The sequence below is a fragment of the Acinonyx jubatus genome, chromosome D1, assembly GCF_027475565.1.
Source record: "Acinonyx jubatus isolate Ajub_Pintada_27869175 chromosome D1, VMU_Ajub_asm_v1.0, whole genome shotgun sequence".
In the NCBI taxonomy this organism is placed as follows: Eukaryota; Metazoa; Chordata; class Mammalia; order Carnivora; family Felidae; genus Acinonyx; species Acinonyx jubatus.
The window spans coordinates 46,047,347-46,061,195 of NC_069390.1; the positions used below are offsets into that span (position 1 = coordinate 46,047,347).

General features: G+C 50.0%; 1 protein-coding gene across 11 annotated transcripts in view; it reads right to left on the reverse strand.

The window, feature by feature from the left end:
- Positions 1-13,849, reverse strand: part of MICAL2 (microtubule associated monooxygenase, calponin and LIM domain containing 2) — a 228,256-nt gene that overhangs the window by 124,174 nt on the left and 90,233 nt on the right. For all 11 annotated transcript variants that reach the window (XR_008290465.1, XM_027073130.2, XM_027073127.2 and 8 more), the window contains exons 7-11: positions 11,010-11,165; positions 7,702-7,802; positions 3,153-3,410; positions 1,701-1,816; positions 721-847 (exon numbers count right to left, since the gene is read on the reverse strand). Coding sequence is in view for 10 of the 11 variants with exons in the window: in XM_027073130.2 (XP_026928931.2) it covers positions 721-847; positions 1,701-1,816; positions 3,153-3,410; positions 7,702-7,802; positions 11,010-11,165 (758 nt within the window). In the remaining variant the exon portion in view is untranslated. The remainder of the gene's footprint in view (positions 1-720; positions 848-1,700; positions 1,817-3,152; positions 3,411-7,701; positions 7,803-11,009; positions 11,166-13,849) is intronic.

Genomic DNA, 13,849 nt, shown 5'->3' on the forward strand with positions numbered 1-13,849 from the left:
CTCAGGGTTGACCCAGCCTCTACCCAGTGTCCACCATCTATCTTTTCCTCTCTCCCTGGAGGGCATGGCCTTCAGCAAGAGAACCGGGGAACCTGAGACACAGAGCAACGGGTCCCACCCAGTTGTCCACCCAAATGTGGGGGACTCAGGCGTGAGAAAATGTAATTGGCTAACTTTAAGAACATCACACCATTCTTTGTACCATTGCCTGAAGAAGTTGGCAGTTGTGTGTTTCTGAGTCAACGGGAGCAAAAGGGACTGTTGGACTGTGAACTGAAAGGACTTGATGGCTGGCTGAGGAGACTATTTGAGGGAGGCATGCTCAGCCACGCATATGTGCGGTGACAATAAACACGTAAGCACATGTGCAGATGTGGACACCACACATGTTCTAGTTCTTTCTGTGGGCTAGACACACGCTGACTCTAGTTTTCTCCTGCAGCTCTCCTGGAGACAGGAAGTGGTCCCACACCCAAGCCAAGAGGCATTGGTGGCCTCAGTCCCAGGGATGTGGCAAAGTTTCTTGTTGTTTTTTTTTTTCTTTTTAAATTTATTAATGTATTTATTTTTAAATTTATATCCAAGTTAGTTAGCATTCAGCGTCACAACGATCTCAGGAGTAGATTCCAGTGATTCATCTGGAACGTGGCAAGGTTTTACATGAACCCTACCCACTGCTCAGTGACGGGTGGCCCCGATAGGGCCCAGGGAAGGACTTACCTGATGGGGCCTGACACAGTTAGAGTTGAGATTTGGGTACCGTGTCCCTGGGTCCAACGTGTACTGCTCAAAGTTCTTGTTGATGTTCTCTGGGGTAGTCTGAGGTAACAGCCGATAGAGACTTTCTCTAGGATGAGGCAAAGCCCAGGGATCAGGGGTTGCTAGGGCAGCCTCAGGCCCTTGTCTGCGCCCTCCCCCCCTCCCCTTTGCTCTGCTCTTAAAGGCTCCTTGGATATGTCTGTATACTCCTCCCCTCAAAGCCTGGCCCTCATGGTTCCTCATGGATCCACAAAGTGGGGGAGATTCGAAGGGCTGGAGAGAAGGTGGGAGGGGATCCACGGGCAGTGACGCTGGCCTTCTTCCCCCAGGAAGAGGGCAGGGACACACAGCTGGCAGCAGAGGGACCTGTGGTTTTGCTATAACCACCACTCGGCCAAGCTGCGTCCTATGGCCTGCCCCCCATGACCACTGGCCTCCACACCCAAGACCAGCAGAGGCCTGTCCCATTCACCAGCCCTGATTTCCCCCGGTCCACCAGCTGTTACAGCCACGTGGCCAGCAGCAGGAGTCTGGGCGGAAGCCCCAGAGGATCTCAGCAGCAGAAGAGGCCTGGGAGGTCAGAAATCCAGCCCCCATGGGAGGACACTCAGCGCTGCAGTGAAGGCTTCCCCCTAAACCTCTTCTGGCTCTGCAGTGACCGGGAACCCCAACTTTAGGGCCACTCCAGGTCAAGATTTCCCTGTTGCATTCAGGTCGTAAGGTCCTGGCCCCAAGAAAGAAGTCACTGAAGGGGGCAGAGCATGACAGAGAAAGTTTTCCTGGGGATGCTGATGATCAAATCAGGGCCCGTGTGGGAAGGCAAATGAAAGATTCATCCCAGGTTCATCCGGGAGTCGCCTAAAGGCCAGCCTTGCTCTCTTTCCTGTCTGATTTTGGAACCAGCCCTGCCCCCAGCCGGAAACCCTGCCACTGATACTCACCTTTCGGCCAGCAGCTCCAGGGGAGGGGTGCCCTGGTCCCAGCTTTTCACCATCCATGCCGTGTCAAAGGCTGCCAGGAAGCCTCGGGCACAGCCTGTGCCCATGGGCCAAAACGGCTGGAGAAGAAATTGTGGAACATTCCCGTTAATTCTAAAGGCCCCCGCTTTGCCTTCCCATTCTATCCAGCACTTGGGGCTTGCCAGGCCCTTGCGAGGCACTGGAGGGGGTGAGGGGTGACAGGACAGACCCTAGGATTCACCGCAAACACAACTAGCTATAGCACAAAGTCCCGTGTAAAGGGTGCTGTATCACAGGAACAGCAAAACTGCTTTGGGGCTTACAAAAGGCACAGGCAAATCCCCACCCTGGGGAAGGCGATGAAAATCAGGGAATACTTCGCAAAAGAGTTGCATCTGTGAGGATTTTAAAGAATGGGTAGGATTCGCATCTTGACCCGTTCAGGAATAGCACGGGCAAAGGCATGGTGGCTGGAAAATGAGGGTGCCCGGTAGAGGAGCAGAGGAGGGTAGCAAGAGAGAATGCTGAGAAGGGAGACGGGGGCGGAGGGGGCAGGTCACAGCCCACACACCACGGGGAGCAAGGGCTGGTTCACCAAATAAAGTTCTTTTTTTCTTTTTAATTTTTTAAACATTTTTAAGAGAGAGAGACAAACAGGGTGCAAGTGGGGGAGGACAGAGAGAGAGGGAGACACAGAATCCAAAGCAGGCTCCAGGCTCTGAGCTGTCAGCACAGAGCCTAACGCCGGGCTCGAACCCATGAACCCTAAGATCATGACCTGAGCCGAAGTCGGACGCTTAACTGACTGAGCCACCCAGGCGCCCCTGACCGAAGTAAGTTCTAACTGAACTGTCCCATGGGCACCCAAAGCATAGTCTGGAATTTGACTCTTACTTGGAGTAAACACACATTTTTTTTTTTTTGGTTAGTGCTGACTTTAAAGATAAAAATGTAATCCTTCTGAAAACATTCTATCTAAGGATCCTTGCATTTGCTGATTCTCTGGGAAGCACTTTGAGCAGGGAGGCCATGGCCGGAAACTGGACTTGGGGCCCCATATGCCTTCTTGTACCCTCTACGATCTCCATGTTGCAAGGCCCCAGAGAGAGCTCCCCATGCAAGGAAGAAGTTATGGTCCAGCTGAGGGCGTGCATGTTCTCAGGAGGCCAGCCTGTAAAGTCCAGAGCGGGGCTGACCGATTTTGTACTTTGACAAAGAGGTCGGCCCGAAGAGCCCAGAGGTAGGAGAGGAAGATAGAATGAGCTTCTCTGTATTTGGTCAAAGGGCAGGTGCAAACTGGAGACCAGCACGGGCTTGGCAGAGTCCGGCACACTGGCAGGGCACCCATCTGTCCCCTGGCTGAACGACAGCACAGGCTGCTGGCCACACCATAAATGCAGGGATCGGTCTTTAACCAGGAATGGGGGGTGCTACCTCAAGCAGGCTGTCGCCCACCAGGGCCACGAGTAGCTGGTGTGACTGGCGCTCGCGCACCAAGGCCGCGTTCTCGGAGGCGTACATGGAGGTGAAGTCGAACATGGCCACATCGGGCTGCCCATAATGGTTCATAGCATAGTCTAACGATGGCAGCTGGTAATTGGTGGCGAAATCTGCAGCCTCACGGGCATAGGAAAGCAGGTTGTCCTGGTTCACATTCTCCGCACACAGCAGCATCTCCGTGTCGATGTAGTCCTGGGGGGGAGAATAGGAGCAAAATGTTGCAATCTGCCCCTGGAAAGGGCAAGTGTTCATACCCATATCTTTGCAAAAGGACTTGGAATGGGTTTGGACAGTGAGGCTGATCAAAACAGAAAATCAGGGCCAAAGCAATCAAGAGGAACCAAATCAGCCCTCTGTACGGGCCAACAGAGCTGTGATTAAGCATCGCACTTGACTTTGAGCTTCCTGGCATCCGAGGCAAAAGGGAAATGTGATGTATGGCAAGGCTTTCCTTATCAGAAAGAAGGAAGCATAGAAATTCCTAGGGGAGGCAATTTTTTCCTGGCACTAAATTCTAAAAGAACTGTCTCACATAGGAATTTTGACAGAGAACACAGTGTTGCAATGAACAGTTTACTCAGTAATGGTCTTGTGGTAAACACGGAAGTAAATTTCATATGGCCGGTTCTTGCGATAACTTTCAGCAAAAATTAAAAGACAAAAGAGTGAGTAAGTAATAGTGATTTTATAGCCGACTAAGCTGAGCTAATAATATGGTCCGGACATACTGTGTTTAGTGGGCAAACAGGACCAGAAAAGAAATGGTCTTGAACTTTCTCTGCAGAATCAGTTATCTCTTCTCTGGCCAGGCTGAGGGTTGCTCCGGGCCCTGTTCTGCTCTGACAGTGTTAACTGCTACAGCCCTGGAGGGCGCTGGCTTCCAGCACCAGGATACCCATCCTGGAGGGACTCCAGCAGTGCCCCATAGCATGTCCCCCAGAGTCTAATCTGCTCCTCGTGTGGTTAAGGAACCAGAAGACTATCTTTCCCGAAAGGTGGCAGAGAAGTGCAGATCCTGAGGAGGGTGGGGTGTGGGCGGGGACTGGTGGGGCCATCCAGAGCATCAGGTCACAGTCCACCCCTGCTAGGCAGTGAGTAAAGTTGGGCAAGTTATCAAAGTCTTTTGAGTTTCCGTTTTCTTTTTTGTAAAACAGGAATGACAAAATCCACCTCATACAGTGAGGACCGAGGGAAATGGCAGACATAAAAATCCCCAGCCTGACGCCTGGCATGTGAGAAGAGCAAAGTGAGTGGGAATTTCCATTCCCTATAATTCACGATGGCACAAACACAGCATGTGGGGAAGCGCGCCCCTGGACCTCCCCTCCCCACCCTGAGGCACCAACAAGAGTATTTATAAAGGTCTTGGAAGGCACAGCCACATCTACAAACAGAGCGACCTACTGTGTCCATTTTCCTCATAGCCGTGATTTCAAATACCTCATCGCAGAAATTCTCATATGTTCACACCATAGTGCATCACCCAGTTTGCACCCAGCAGTGGCCCAAGGGTGCTTTGCCGGGTCACGGCGTTCAGGCTGGAGCTCCTGTCATTCGCCTTTCCTTTCTCCTACCTGCTCCACCAGTCACATGACCAATTTCCTCCCTTACAAGCGTGGGGATGAGATGGGGAAGGGTGAATGGAGAGGTCTTGAAAATACTCCCTCCTCAAAGCATGCCCACAAGTGCCCGTGAGGTGGGCTGGGTGATGGGGGAGTGTGGTCACGCCTGGTGCTGGTGTCCCAAACAGGGGTGTGGGGACCTGCAGGGCTGGGCTGGGGTAACAGCTCACCCGGCCCAGGGCTGCTGGAAGGAGCCACGGGACCTCGTATGGCAGGAGGTCCCAGGAGAGGGGACGGTACAGAAGCAGGACAGGGAGCAGCAGGGAGGGGGTGAAAACAAGGACAATGGAGAGAAAGGTGGGAAGGGACCCTAAGCGAAGTGGGCAGGCCTGGAGAAGTAGTTTTAAATTAAGACAGATGCAGGAGGATGAAGGTGGGCCCCGTTTGCCACACGCATAGGTACTGAAGACAGGCTGCGTCCTCAGCAGAGAGGAGGGACAGTGAGAGACGCGCCAAGAATAGTACAGGGCGGGGAACCTGATGGGAAGAGCAGTCACCCCTACCTCCCCACCCCGGTGCTGAGCTGAAAGGAAGGCTGGAGATCAGAAGAGGTCAGGCAATGGTTTCGAATGAGGTTGGGCTCAGCACTGGGAGACCAGCTATGATGTACGTTTGCCTCACCCACCTGGAAACAAGGCTCCCTCCCCCCATGGCGAGACCAAGCCTGCTATATCCAGGAGCCTTCGCCTATATGAATGTGGGCCAGCCCGGAGAGGGCGCCAGGATGACAGGCCACCCTCTTTGTGAGGGAGAGCAAGATGGGCAGAGTTGGGAGCCCAAAGCCATCGTTTCCTGAGGAGGAACTTCACTCTCCCTTCAGTAGCCATGGAAGACCAGAGGTCAGTAGGAATAGGTGGGGAAGCAGGTCAGTCATTCAACACACATTCACTCAGCACCTCTGTGTGCCTCCAGAAAGATGCTGACCCATGCAGGGAGAGGAAATGAGAGAGGACTTGCCATTCCTCTGGGAGCATGACAAGAATGTTAATTTGAGTGGCTCGGGGTAGATAGACCAGCTCCCAGCTATGCAAATGCTACAGAGCTTGGCCGGGCACATGGAGACTCCTGGCCAGAGCTCCTGAACCAAAGAACTTTCCAGCCCTCTCACGTCCAGCCTGTGGGCTAGAACTTCTAGAGGAGAGTTCCTGTCTTATCTTAAAAGCCTCTCAGCACCAGCTCAGAAGATGCCCCTGGACTCTCTGAGGGGAAAGAAAGCCCCAGTGAGGACACCCACGAGTCTGGGATCTGCTCCCAGATCTTCCACCGTCATTATGGGGTTAGAGTGAGTCACACTTGCCCACCTGTGTGATGACAGGGACGTGGGGGTATGGAGGGGCTTTGACAACTGCCAAAGAGTTGAATCACCATGAGCAACATGTTGTGGCATGGACAAATGCCCTGGGATGCCCTGAGGGAACCTTAGTGTCCCACAGGCCGGAGTACTCAGCCAGTGAAATAAGAAACCCATGTCAAATTCTGCCTGACTTCCCATGGTGAGAGGTGGGTGCTGACAAAAGCCTCCTCAGCCCCTCCTTTGCAAAGGTTTCCACTGTTCCTGAAGCCCCGGACCCCAAATAGTCCTTCACTACCTGCCATTGGCCTCTTGATGGAGAAGGCAACTTTGGGAGGGATGCCCGTGGAATAAAGGAAAGAAGGGGACACCACCCCACCTCCCCCAGACTGGGTCAGCCGTGGGGCACCAGATGCCAAAACCCACTGCTCACACATCTGCTGGCTGTGTTCAGTCGGTTCCTTTCAACTCCCATCCACCCCATTCACAGCCTCCTGTCTGCAGCTCAGGCTCTCAGCAATCCCTGAGCCACGCAGAGGAGGCCCAGGGGAGGGCTGGGTTACTAATGCCACCCGGCCGGCTGCCAGCACAAAGTGGTCAGAGGACAGGCACATTCTTCTTCGACAAGCGACACTGAATAGTCACCATGCCGCCTGAGCTGCAGGCCACCACCCAGAGAGCAGGCTGACCTCGGACTGCATGATCGTTATCTTGAGGCTACAGCAGGGGCAGCAGGAACAGAGGCTCTGGATAGGTTGGAAACCTGCCCAAAGCAGCTTCCAGCCCAGGGCCCACCACTCTGTGTGCTCCTTTCTTCTAGCCTCGTACTCGGTTTAAATATGAAGATGCACAGGCAGGAAGCAGAGGCCAGGAAGCCAGCAGGACCAAAAAGCAGGTGTCCAAACCAGACAGAAATGATAGAGGGAATCTACAACCCCCCTATATGCTCCAGGCACGGGGCCCATTGCTCTGTATACCTTTTAAAGTTTACTCCTGCAAACAACCCTTCCGGACAGAAACCATTATTCCTGTTCTACAGATAAGACCGAAGTTCAGGAAAGTTAAGCAGCGTTTAGTCACAGTCCTGAGTTAATCCGTGGCAGAGCCAAGATTCAAGTTGAGCCTTTGTGCCTGTGAGAAGAGAGGGTTCCACAGGACATTACGACTAGAGGGCCACATGTGAAATTCACCAGTGAATGTTGTCTCCGTGTTCCACTCGGACAAGGAGCCCACAGCTGCCTCCGAATGACAGGAGACCTCCCAGGAAAGGGAGCAGGGTTGAATGAGACATGGAGAAGGAGAAGACTCAGCCCATCTCCTGGTGGCAAAGGCTCACACCAACAAGCAGGGGAGAGTCTGAGCCCCCACCGCCACCCCCCAGCGTTCTGCAGAAACACCTCTGCCTGTATCGGCTCCTTCACTCAACACTCACATGACACCACACAGAAGGAAAATGCTGGTCCTTTTCTTGCCTCCTGCTTTGCTCGGTTTCTGGCAGGATGGCATCTTGCTCCCACACTTGCTGGGTCACAAAGGGAAAGACAGGACACCCCAGCCAAGAGATACGTACGTTAATGATGACACCTTTGTCGAGCAGGCTCTGCTTCTTGGCAGTCATGACGAAATAGTGGGTGCAGTCCTTGTAGTAAACAATGTTCTCCAGATCAATCCCTGCAGAGAGAAGTATGCGTGGACTCAATTTGATTCCCTCAGCACTCGCTGCATGCCAAGAGCTCTACTTTGCTGCATTACAGGTGCCGTTGTTTCCCTGCATATACTCATGTTGGGCAAGTTTTTAAAACACACAAGGCTGGGAAAGAGAAAACGGAGTGCTAGAATTTACCTAACTCCACACAGCTAGCTTTTATAGCCCCACTAAGACCCTATGTGCTTTTTCAATTGAGATATAATGGACATGTAACATGTTATAAATTTAAGGTGTACGATATATTGATTTGGTATATTTATATATTGCGATATGATTAAAGCGCTTTAAAAAAAAAAAAAAAAAACCCTCAAAGTCCCTAGGGGCTGTGAACCGGCACTTCCAAGTTAGAGCCAAGCGCTGCAGAAAGGCCAAGAGCTGTCCACAGCATAGCAGCAAAGCAACAGTAGTCCCAGGATTTGAACCCCAGCCGGTCTGATTCCCAATCGCCACCGTGCCCTCCATGTGACCACAGAGTCAGAGAGTGGTGTCAATTCTCCCAAGGCTGTGCTAAGCCATGTTTCTCCCGTTCTCCTGTGTGTGGGAAAACCCAGGTGTCCTGGCAGGAACAAGTCAGGTTGGAGGGCTGGGTTGTATCTTTTTGTACTTTCCAGCAAATGCAAAAACACTCGAGAGACTAGGTTTCTGCTTTTAAAACAAAGCCGTGGCGCCTGGCAGAAGCATCACCTGAGAACTTGGAAGTGTGCATGATCGGAACCCCACGTAGGACCTACTAAATCAGAAACTCTGATGGTAGGGCCAGCAATCTGCACTTTGACAAGCCGGAGAGGGGATTTTGATGCACGTGCAAATTTGAGAACTGGCTTAGCTTCTTTGGAGAGAAAGGAACAGACACGTAACAACTTTAACAGCAGCCGACATAGAGGTGTGCTGGGTAACCAGAGGAACCCCTTTATTACCATTAAATAGGAAACAGCCATCAATGCAGAGGGCTCCCCTGAGAATCAGAGGAAATTCATCCGTGTCACTGTGAAAGGGGCACTGTGAAACAATGGCCAAAGGTGACCGTCCCAGCGAAATGTAAAGGAAACTCACTGAGACATTTGGAAAAACACACTCAATGTCCTGTCATAATTCATATTTGGTGGTTTATTGAAGTATTTATCTTCTTGGTTTTGGAGAGGAAGGGAGGGTTGGACAATTCTTAAATCATTCAGAAGAACATAATACGCTGAATGAAAACATTCTACAGAGAACTGTGGGCTGATGGGGGGCGGGGAGGGGAAGATGGGTGATGGGCATTGAGGAAGGCACTTGTTGGGATGAGCATTGGGTGTTGTATGTAAGTGATGAATCATGGAAATCTATTCCCGAAGCCAGGAGTATACTATATACACTATATGTTAGCTAACTTGACAATAAATTATATTTAGGAAAAAAAAACAAGAAATAAAACATAAAATCCTAAAAAAAAAAAAAAAAAGAAATGAAAAGAAAAAAAGGAAAAAGAAAAAAAAAGAAAAGAAAAAGAAAAGAAAAGAAAGAAAAGAAAAGAAAAGAAAAGAAAAGAAAAAAGAAAAGAAAAGAAAGAAAAGAAACCAAAAAACCCCGCTCTAATAAAATCATGCCACTGTGGTGAAACTCAGAGGATCACCCAACGGGCACACATCATAATGGCCAGTGAGTGGCACAGTCTGGCTCAATAAGGAATCCCATTCCTAGAAACTAACTTGAAATATTCCCGGGGAGCATTTTGACCTGTAACAGTGCACAACTGGAAGGTCTATACCAGAGGCCAGCAGACATTTTTCTGTAACAGGCAGATAGTAAGGATTTGGGGCTTTGTGGGCCACCAGGGTAGCAACATCACAGGTAGCAACATCAACAAGTGGGTGTGACTGTGTCCCAAGAAACTTTCATTTATGGGCACTGAAACTGGAATTTCATGTAACTTTCGATTTGTTGAAAAATAGTCTTCTTTTGCTTTTTCTTCAGCCATTCAAAAACATTAAAACCATTCTTAGCTCGAAGGCAACACAAACATGTGGCCGCCCATAGTTTGCCGGCCTCCAATTTAAATGCTTAGGCGGTGACAGTGCATCTACTTAATGAGCTATTCTGTGGCTGCAAAACTGACCATCAGGAGGACCTGGCTGCAGTGTGGACAATATTTCAAATGTGATGCTGGAGGAGAAAATCAGATTCACAAAGAGTATTGACACCCCGAGAAGAGCCAGAGCCCTGTGAAAAGTGGGGCTACAGGCAGACGATTATTGAAAAGAAGTATGTGAACATGAGAACTCTTTCTGTGCTAGGTGATACTCGGTGTGGATGATTGACTTCTGGTATGAAAATTTTGTCCAACATTGTTGTTACGCTGCCTTTCGAGGAGAAATACCTATTTTAAAATCAGGTGAAAAGAAAAATCTGGGATTTACATAATTGGCAGGAGCGTTTCCCCCCTCTTTCCCCTCCCTGGGCTGGATTTCTCTGCACCATCTTTCTGACTGCCTGACGTACTAGTTGTCTGTTTATTAACGGTCTCCCCCAGCAGAATATATAAGCTCCAAGAGAGGGGTCTCGTTTTGCCCACCGCTCTTTCTCAGGCCCTTGAACAACAGCTGGCACACAGTAGGCAGTCAATAAATATTTGTTGAGTAAAGGAATGAGGATCTTCTTTCCTCAAGGCCCACGGCTGGGGGACACTGATGCGCTGGGGTGAGTACATGCTTCCTGGGCATCCCTGGATGTCCCTGGTGGGGAAGGGCGGCTGGCACACTGCACAGAAGTACCTACACTTCTTCAGGGGCTAACCTCAGGTTACTGGCTCCCTCCTCAGAGGGCTCTCTGAAGCTCACGGTGACGTGGGCATAGACCAACCTCCCTGCATTAGGATGGTTGTCCCTCACTGGACAAGAATCCACTTGGGGAAGGGACCATGTCAACCTCAACTCTGTATCCCATGATACTGATACTGGCACGTAATGTGCACTGAGTAAACGTTGACTGAGTAAATCCATCTTTAGCCATTTTCATGTACAACAGCCAGAACTTTTTCTCAAGAATTGCCCTTGTCCTTGAAGGAATCCTACCCATTTCTCTCCTAAGGAGAAGTCTGGGCTTCTGCTTTATCAGAGTGAGGCTCCCAATCCCCAAAACTGGGACAGCCCAGCATGGACATGGCCTGGTTTGGAGAAAGGTGAGGGTCCCACCTGTTTCTTCTTTAAGGTCCTGAAAAAACTTCTGGTTGAAGATGAAAGCCACCCCGCTAATCTCTTCCACCTTGGCCTCGGCTGTGCTGTTTCTGTTTATGAAGTTGGCGGTGATCGCAATAGCCAGCTTCCCACGGAATTCTTTTCTTCGGAACCCTGCATGAGGCGAAGAGAAAAAGGGAGTCTTTCTTCTGGATTTGGTGGGAAAAGTGAAAAAGATTACTGAGGAAGCTATTCTCAGATGCCTCACAGGCCCCTGAAACCAGAATTCTGCATCTGTAGAGAATAAGGGCAGGTGGAAATGTCAAGGTTTGTACCTGAGGAAGAAACACATCACCAGAGGCCCAAGTCAGTGGGACTTTTTCCTTTCCTGAAATCTATAGGACCAATTATTCTGGTTAGGCTTCTACAAACAAAAGGCCAAAGTGATCTTCCTAAAGGCAATCCGAGAGCTCATCCTTTTAAAGATTTGTTAGGGGGTCGCCTGGGTGGCTCAGTTGGTTAAGTGCCTGACTTCAGATCAGGTCATGATCTCACGGTTCGTGGGTTCGAGCCCTGCATCAGGCTCTGTGCTGACTCTCAGAGCCTGGAGCCTGCTTTGGATTCTGTGTCTCCCTCTCCCTCTGCCCCTCTCCTGCTCATTCTCTGTCTCTCTCTGTCTCTCAAAAATAAATGTTAAAAAAAATTTTTTTTAACGAAAAAGATAAAGATTTGTTAGGCGCTGTTGCTAGGTACATTCATGACACATGCACTTTGAACTTGACGATTAAGACTATATTGTTAGCATTCTTCATGTTTTCCCCCCTTTGAAAAGGATTATGAGACTCAATTCCTGTGGGATGGGGATTTTAAACTTAAAACAAATTTTTTTTTAATGTTTATTTATTTTTGAGAGAGCGCGAGTGAGCGGGGAAGGGGAAGAGAGAGAGGATGACGCAGAATCTGAAGCAGGCTCCAGGCTCCGAGCTGTCAGCACAGAGCCCGATGTGGGGCCCGAACCCACACACTGTGAGATCATGACCTGAGCCGACGTCAGACGCTTAACTGAGACACCCAGGCGCTCCTGTGGGATGGGGATTTTAACAAGTTTTCTATTTCCAGTCTCCAGTGATGGGCACACGGTCCACACTCAATAAATATAGAATGAGTAGACAAAATTTTAACGTGCAGTTGATTCGTACAATGATTCCTTGGGGTGCTTGTGTCAATGGTTTAGCTTTTTAATGGCGGTGACAGAGAGGACCCCAAGCAGCTGGTCAGACTTCATTCTTCTGCCAACCCCCTTTCTTTCTAGCAGCTGGCTAGCCCACAGTCCCCAGTTTTCCCTCTGTCCCAGACGCCGTGCACTTTGCTTAACTCAAGGCGCTCATCACATGAGCAGGCTTGGCGGACATGCCTCTGTCTTCAGCCTCCCCTGAGAACTGCCCCCACATTTGCTCACAGTATATGCAAACCTCATGTGCATTCCCAAACTTCGGTCAAAAATCCCTTGGACTGGAAACCTTGGGTTTTTATCTCAGTACCTCCTCTTTTAAGTCATCCTTCATCAGACTTTTATCGAAATGATCAGAAATGGCCATGATGGTCTAGTCTGGTATTTCTTAACTGGGAGTGACCTTGGCCCCCAGCTAGGCAAAGTGTGGAGACATTTCCGGTGGCTACAGCTTGGGGGTGCTACTGGTGTCTAGCAGGGAGAGGCCAGGGATGCTAAGCATCCTACTGTGCACGGGACAAAAAAATGACGTGGCTCCAAATGCCAACGGCATCAATATGGAAAAACCCGGCTGCAGGTCTACTTATTTGGTGCTAGGCTGCCTAAGTGGCTCTTCTCCTTCTTACCTTTCTTTTCCTGTCCACGAAATGCCAAACTATACTCAGACAGGGTGTGGATTTTGGATTTGCAAATATTCAGACTTAACAGTTTTACCAAACCACCAAAATATCCCCATAAATGCTAACGGCACAATATCCAGGTTAGCAGCTTAAAAGGTCTTTGTCAGGTATTGGTTATTGATTGCAGGGATGGGGCACGTGTAGGGATGGAGGAGAAGAGAGAGGCACGGGAGCGGGGAAAGGGTCCTCATGGTCCAGCAAGTGGTAGGGCCCAGCTAGGCAGACCACACCTCTGGAAGCCTCCAACATCAACCGTCTTTCAGGGAGTGAGTTCTGTCCTCAGAGGAGATGCCCTCCCGGTCAGACCTCTGCAGCCTGCAGCCTTTAAGCAGGGCAAGCTTGAAGAGCAAATGTAGTCCCCAGTCTAAGAGATGCCGTGTGAGGCCATTTTGTCCACCATCTGTGGTCTCACGCGGGTACAGTTAGTGCAAATCCATACAACCTACGCACCAATTAATCTCGGCAGGGGGCGGGTGGAGGGGGAGGTGATTGAAGGCATTTCCTGGCAGTGGTGCTCCTCTCCCAACCTGATTAGCCCTTACTCCAAGAAAACGTGTTATGCTTCCAACTTCAGAACTCAGGGAAGCATGGTTTTGCGCTTTGACAGTCTGGGGAAAACAGATCTTACTGCCCAGCAGTGAGTGTGCTGAAAAGTTACAAAAAGAGATGGGCTCCTCCTTCTGGAGCATTACACGTGACAGTGAAAGAACACACTCATAGTAGAAGAACGGCTGTCTTAGAGGAGGTATGAAAGTTCTTAGTGCCATGGATTGCACATTGACACGTGCTCAGTAATTGTACGCTGACTTTGAACTTCCCTGGCACTTTATCTTTATAAAACACTTTTACATGTGAGTCCTTTCCTAGCCCTCAAAATGATGCTCTGAGAAGATTCTGTTATCTACATCTTCCAGGTGGGAAAAGTGAGGTTCAGAAACAATGAAATG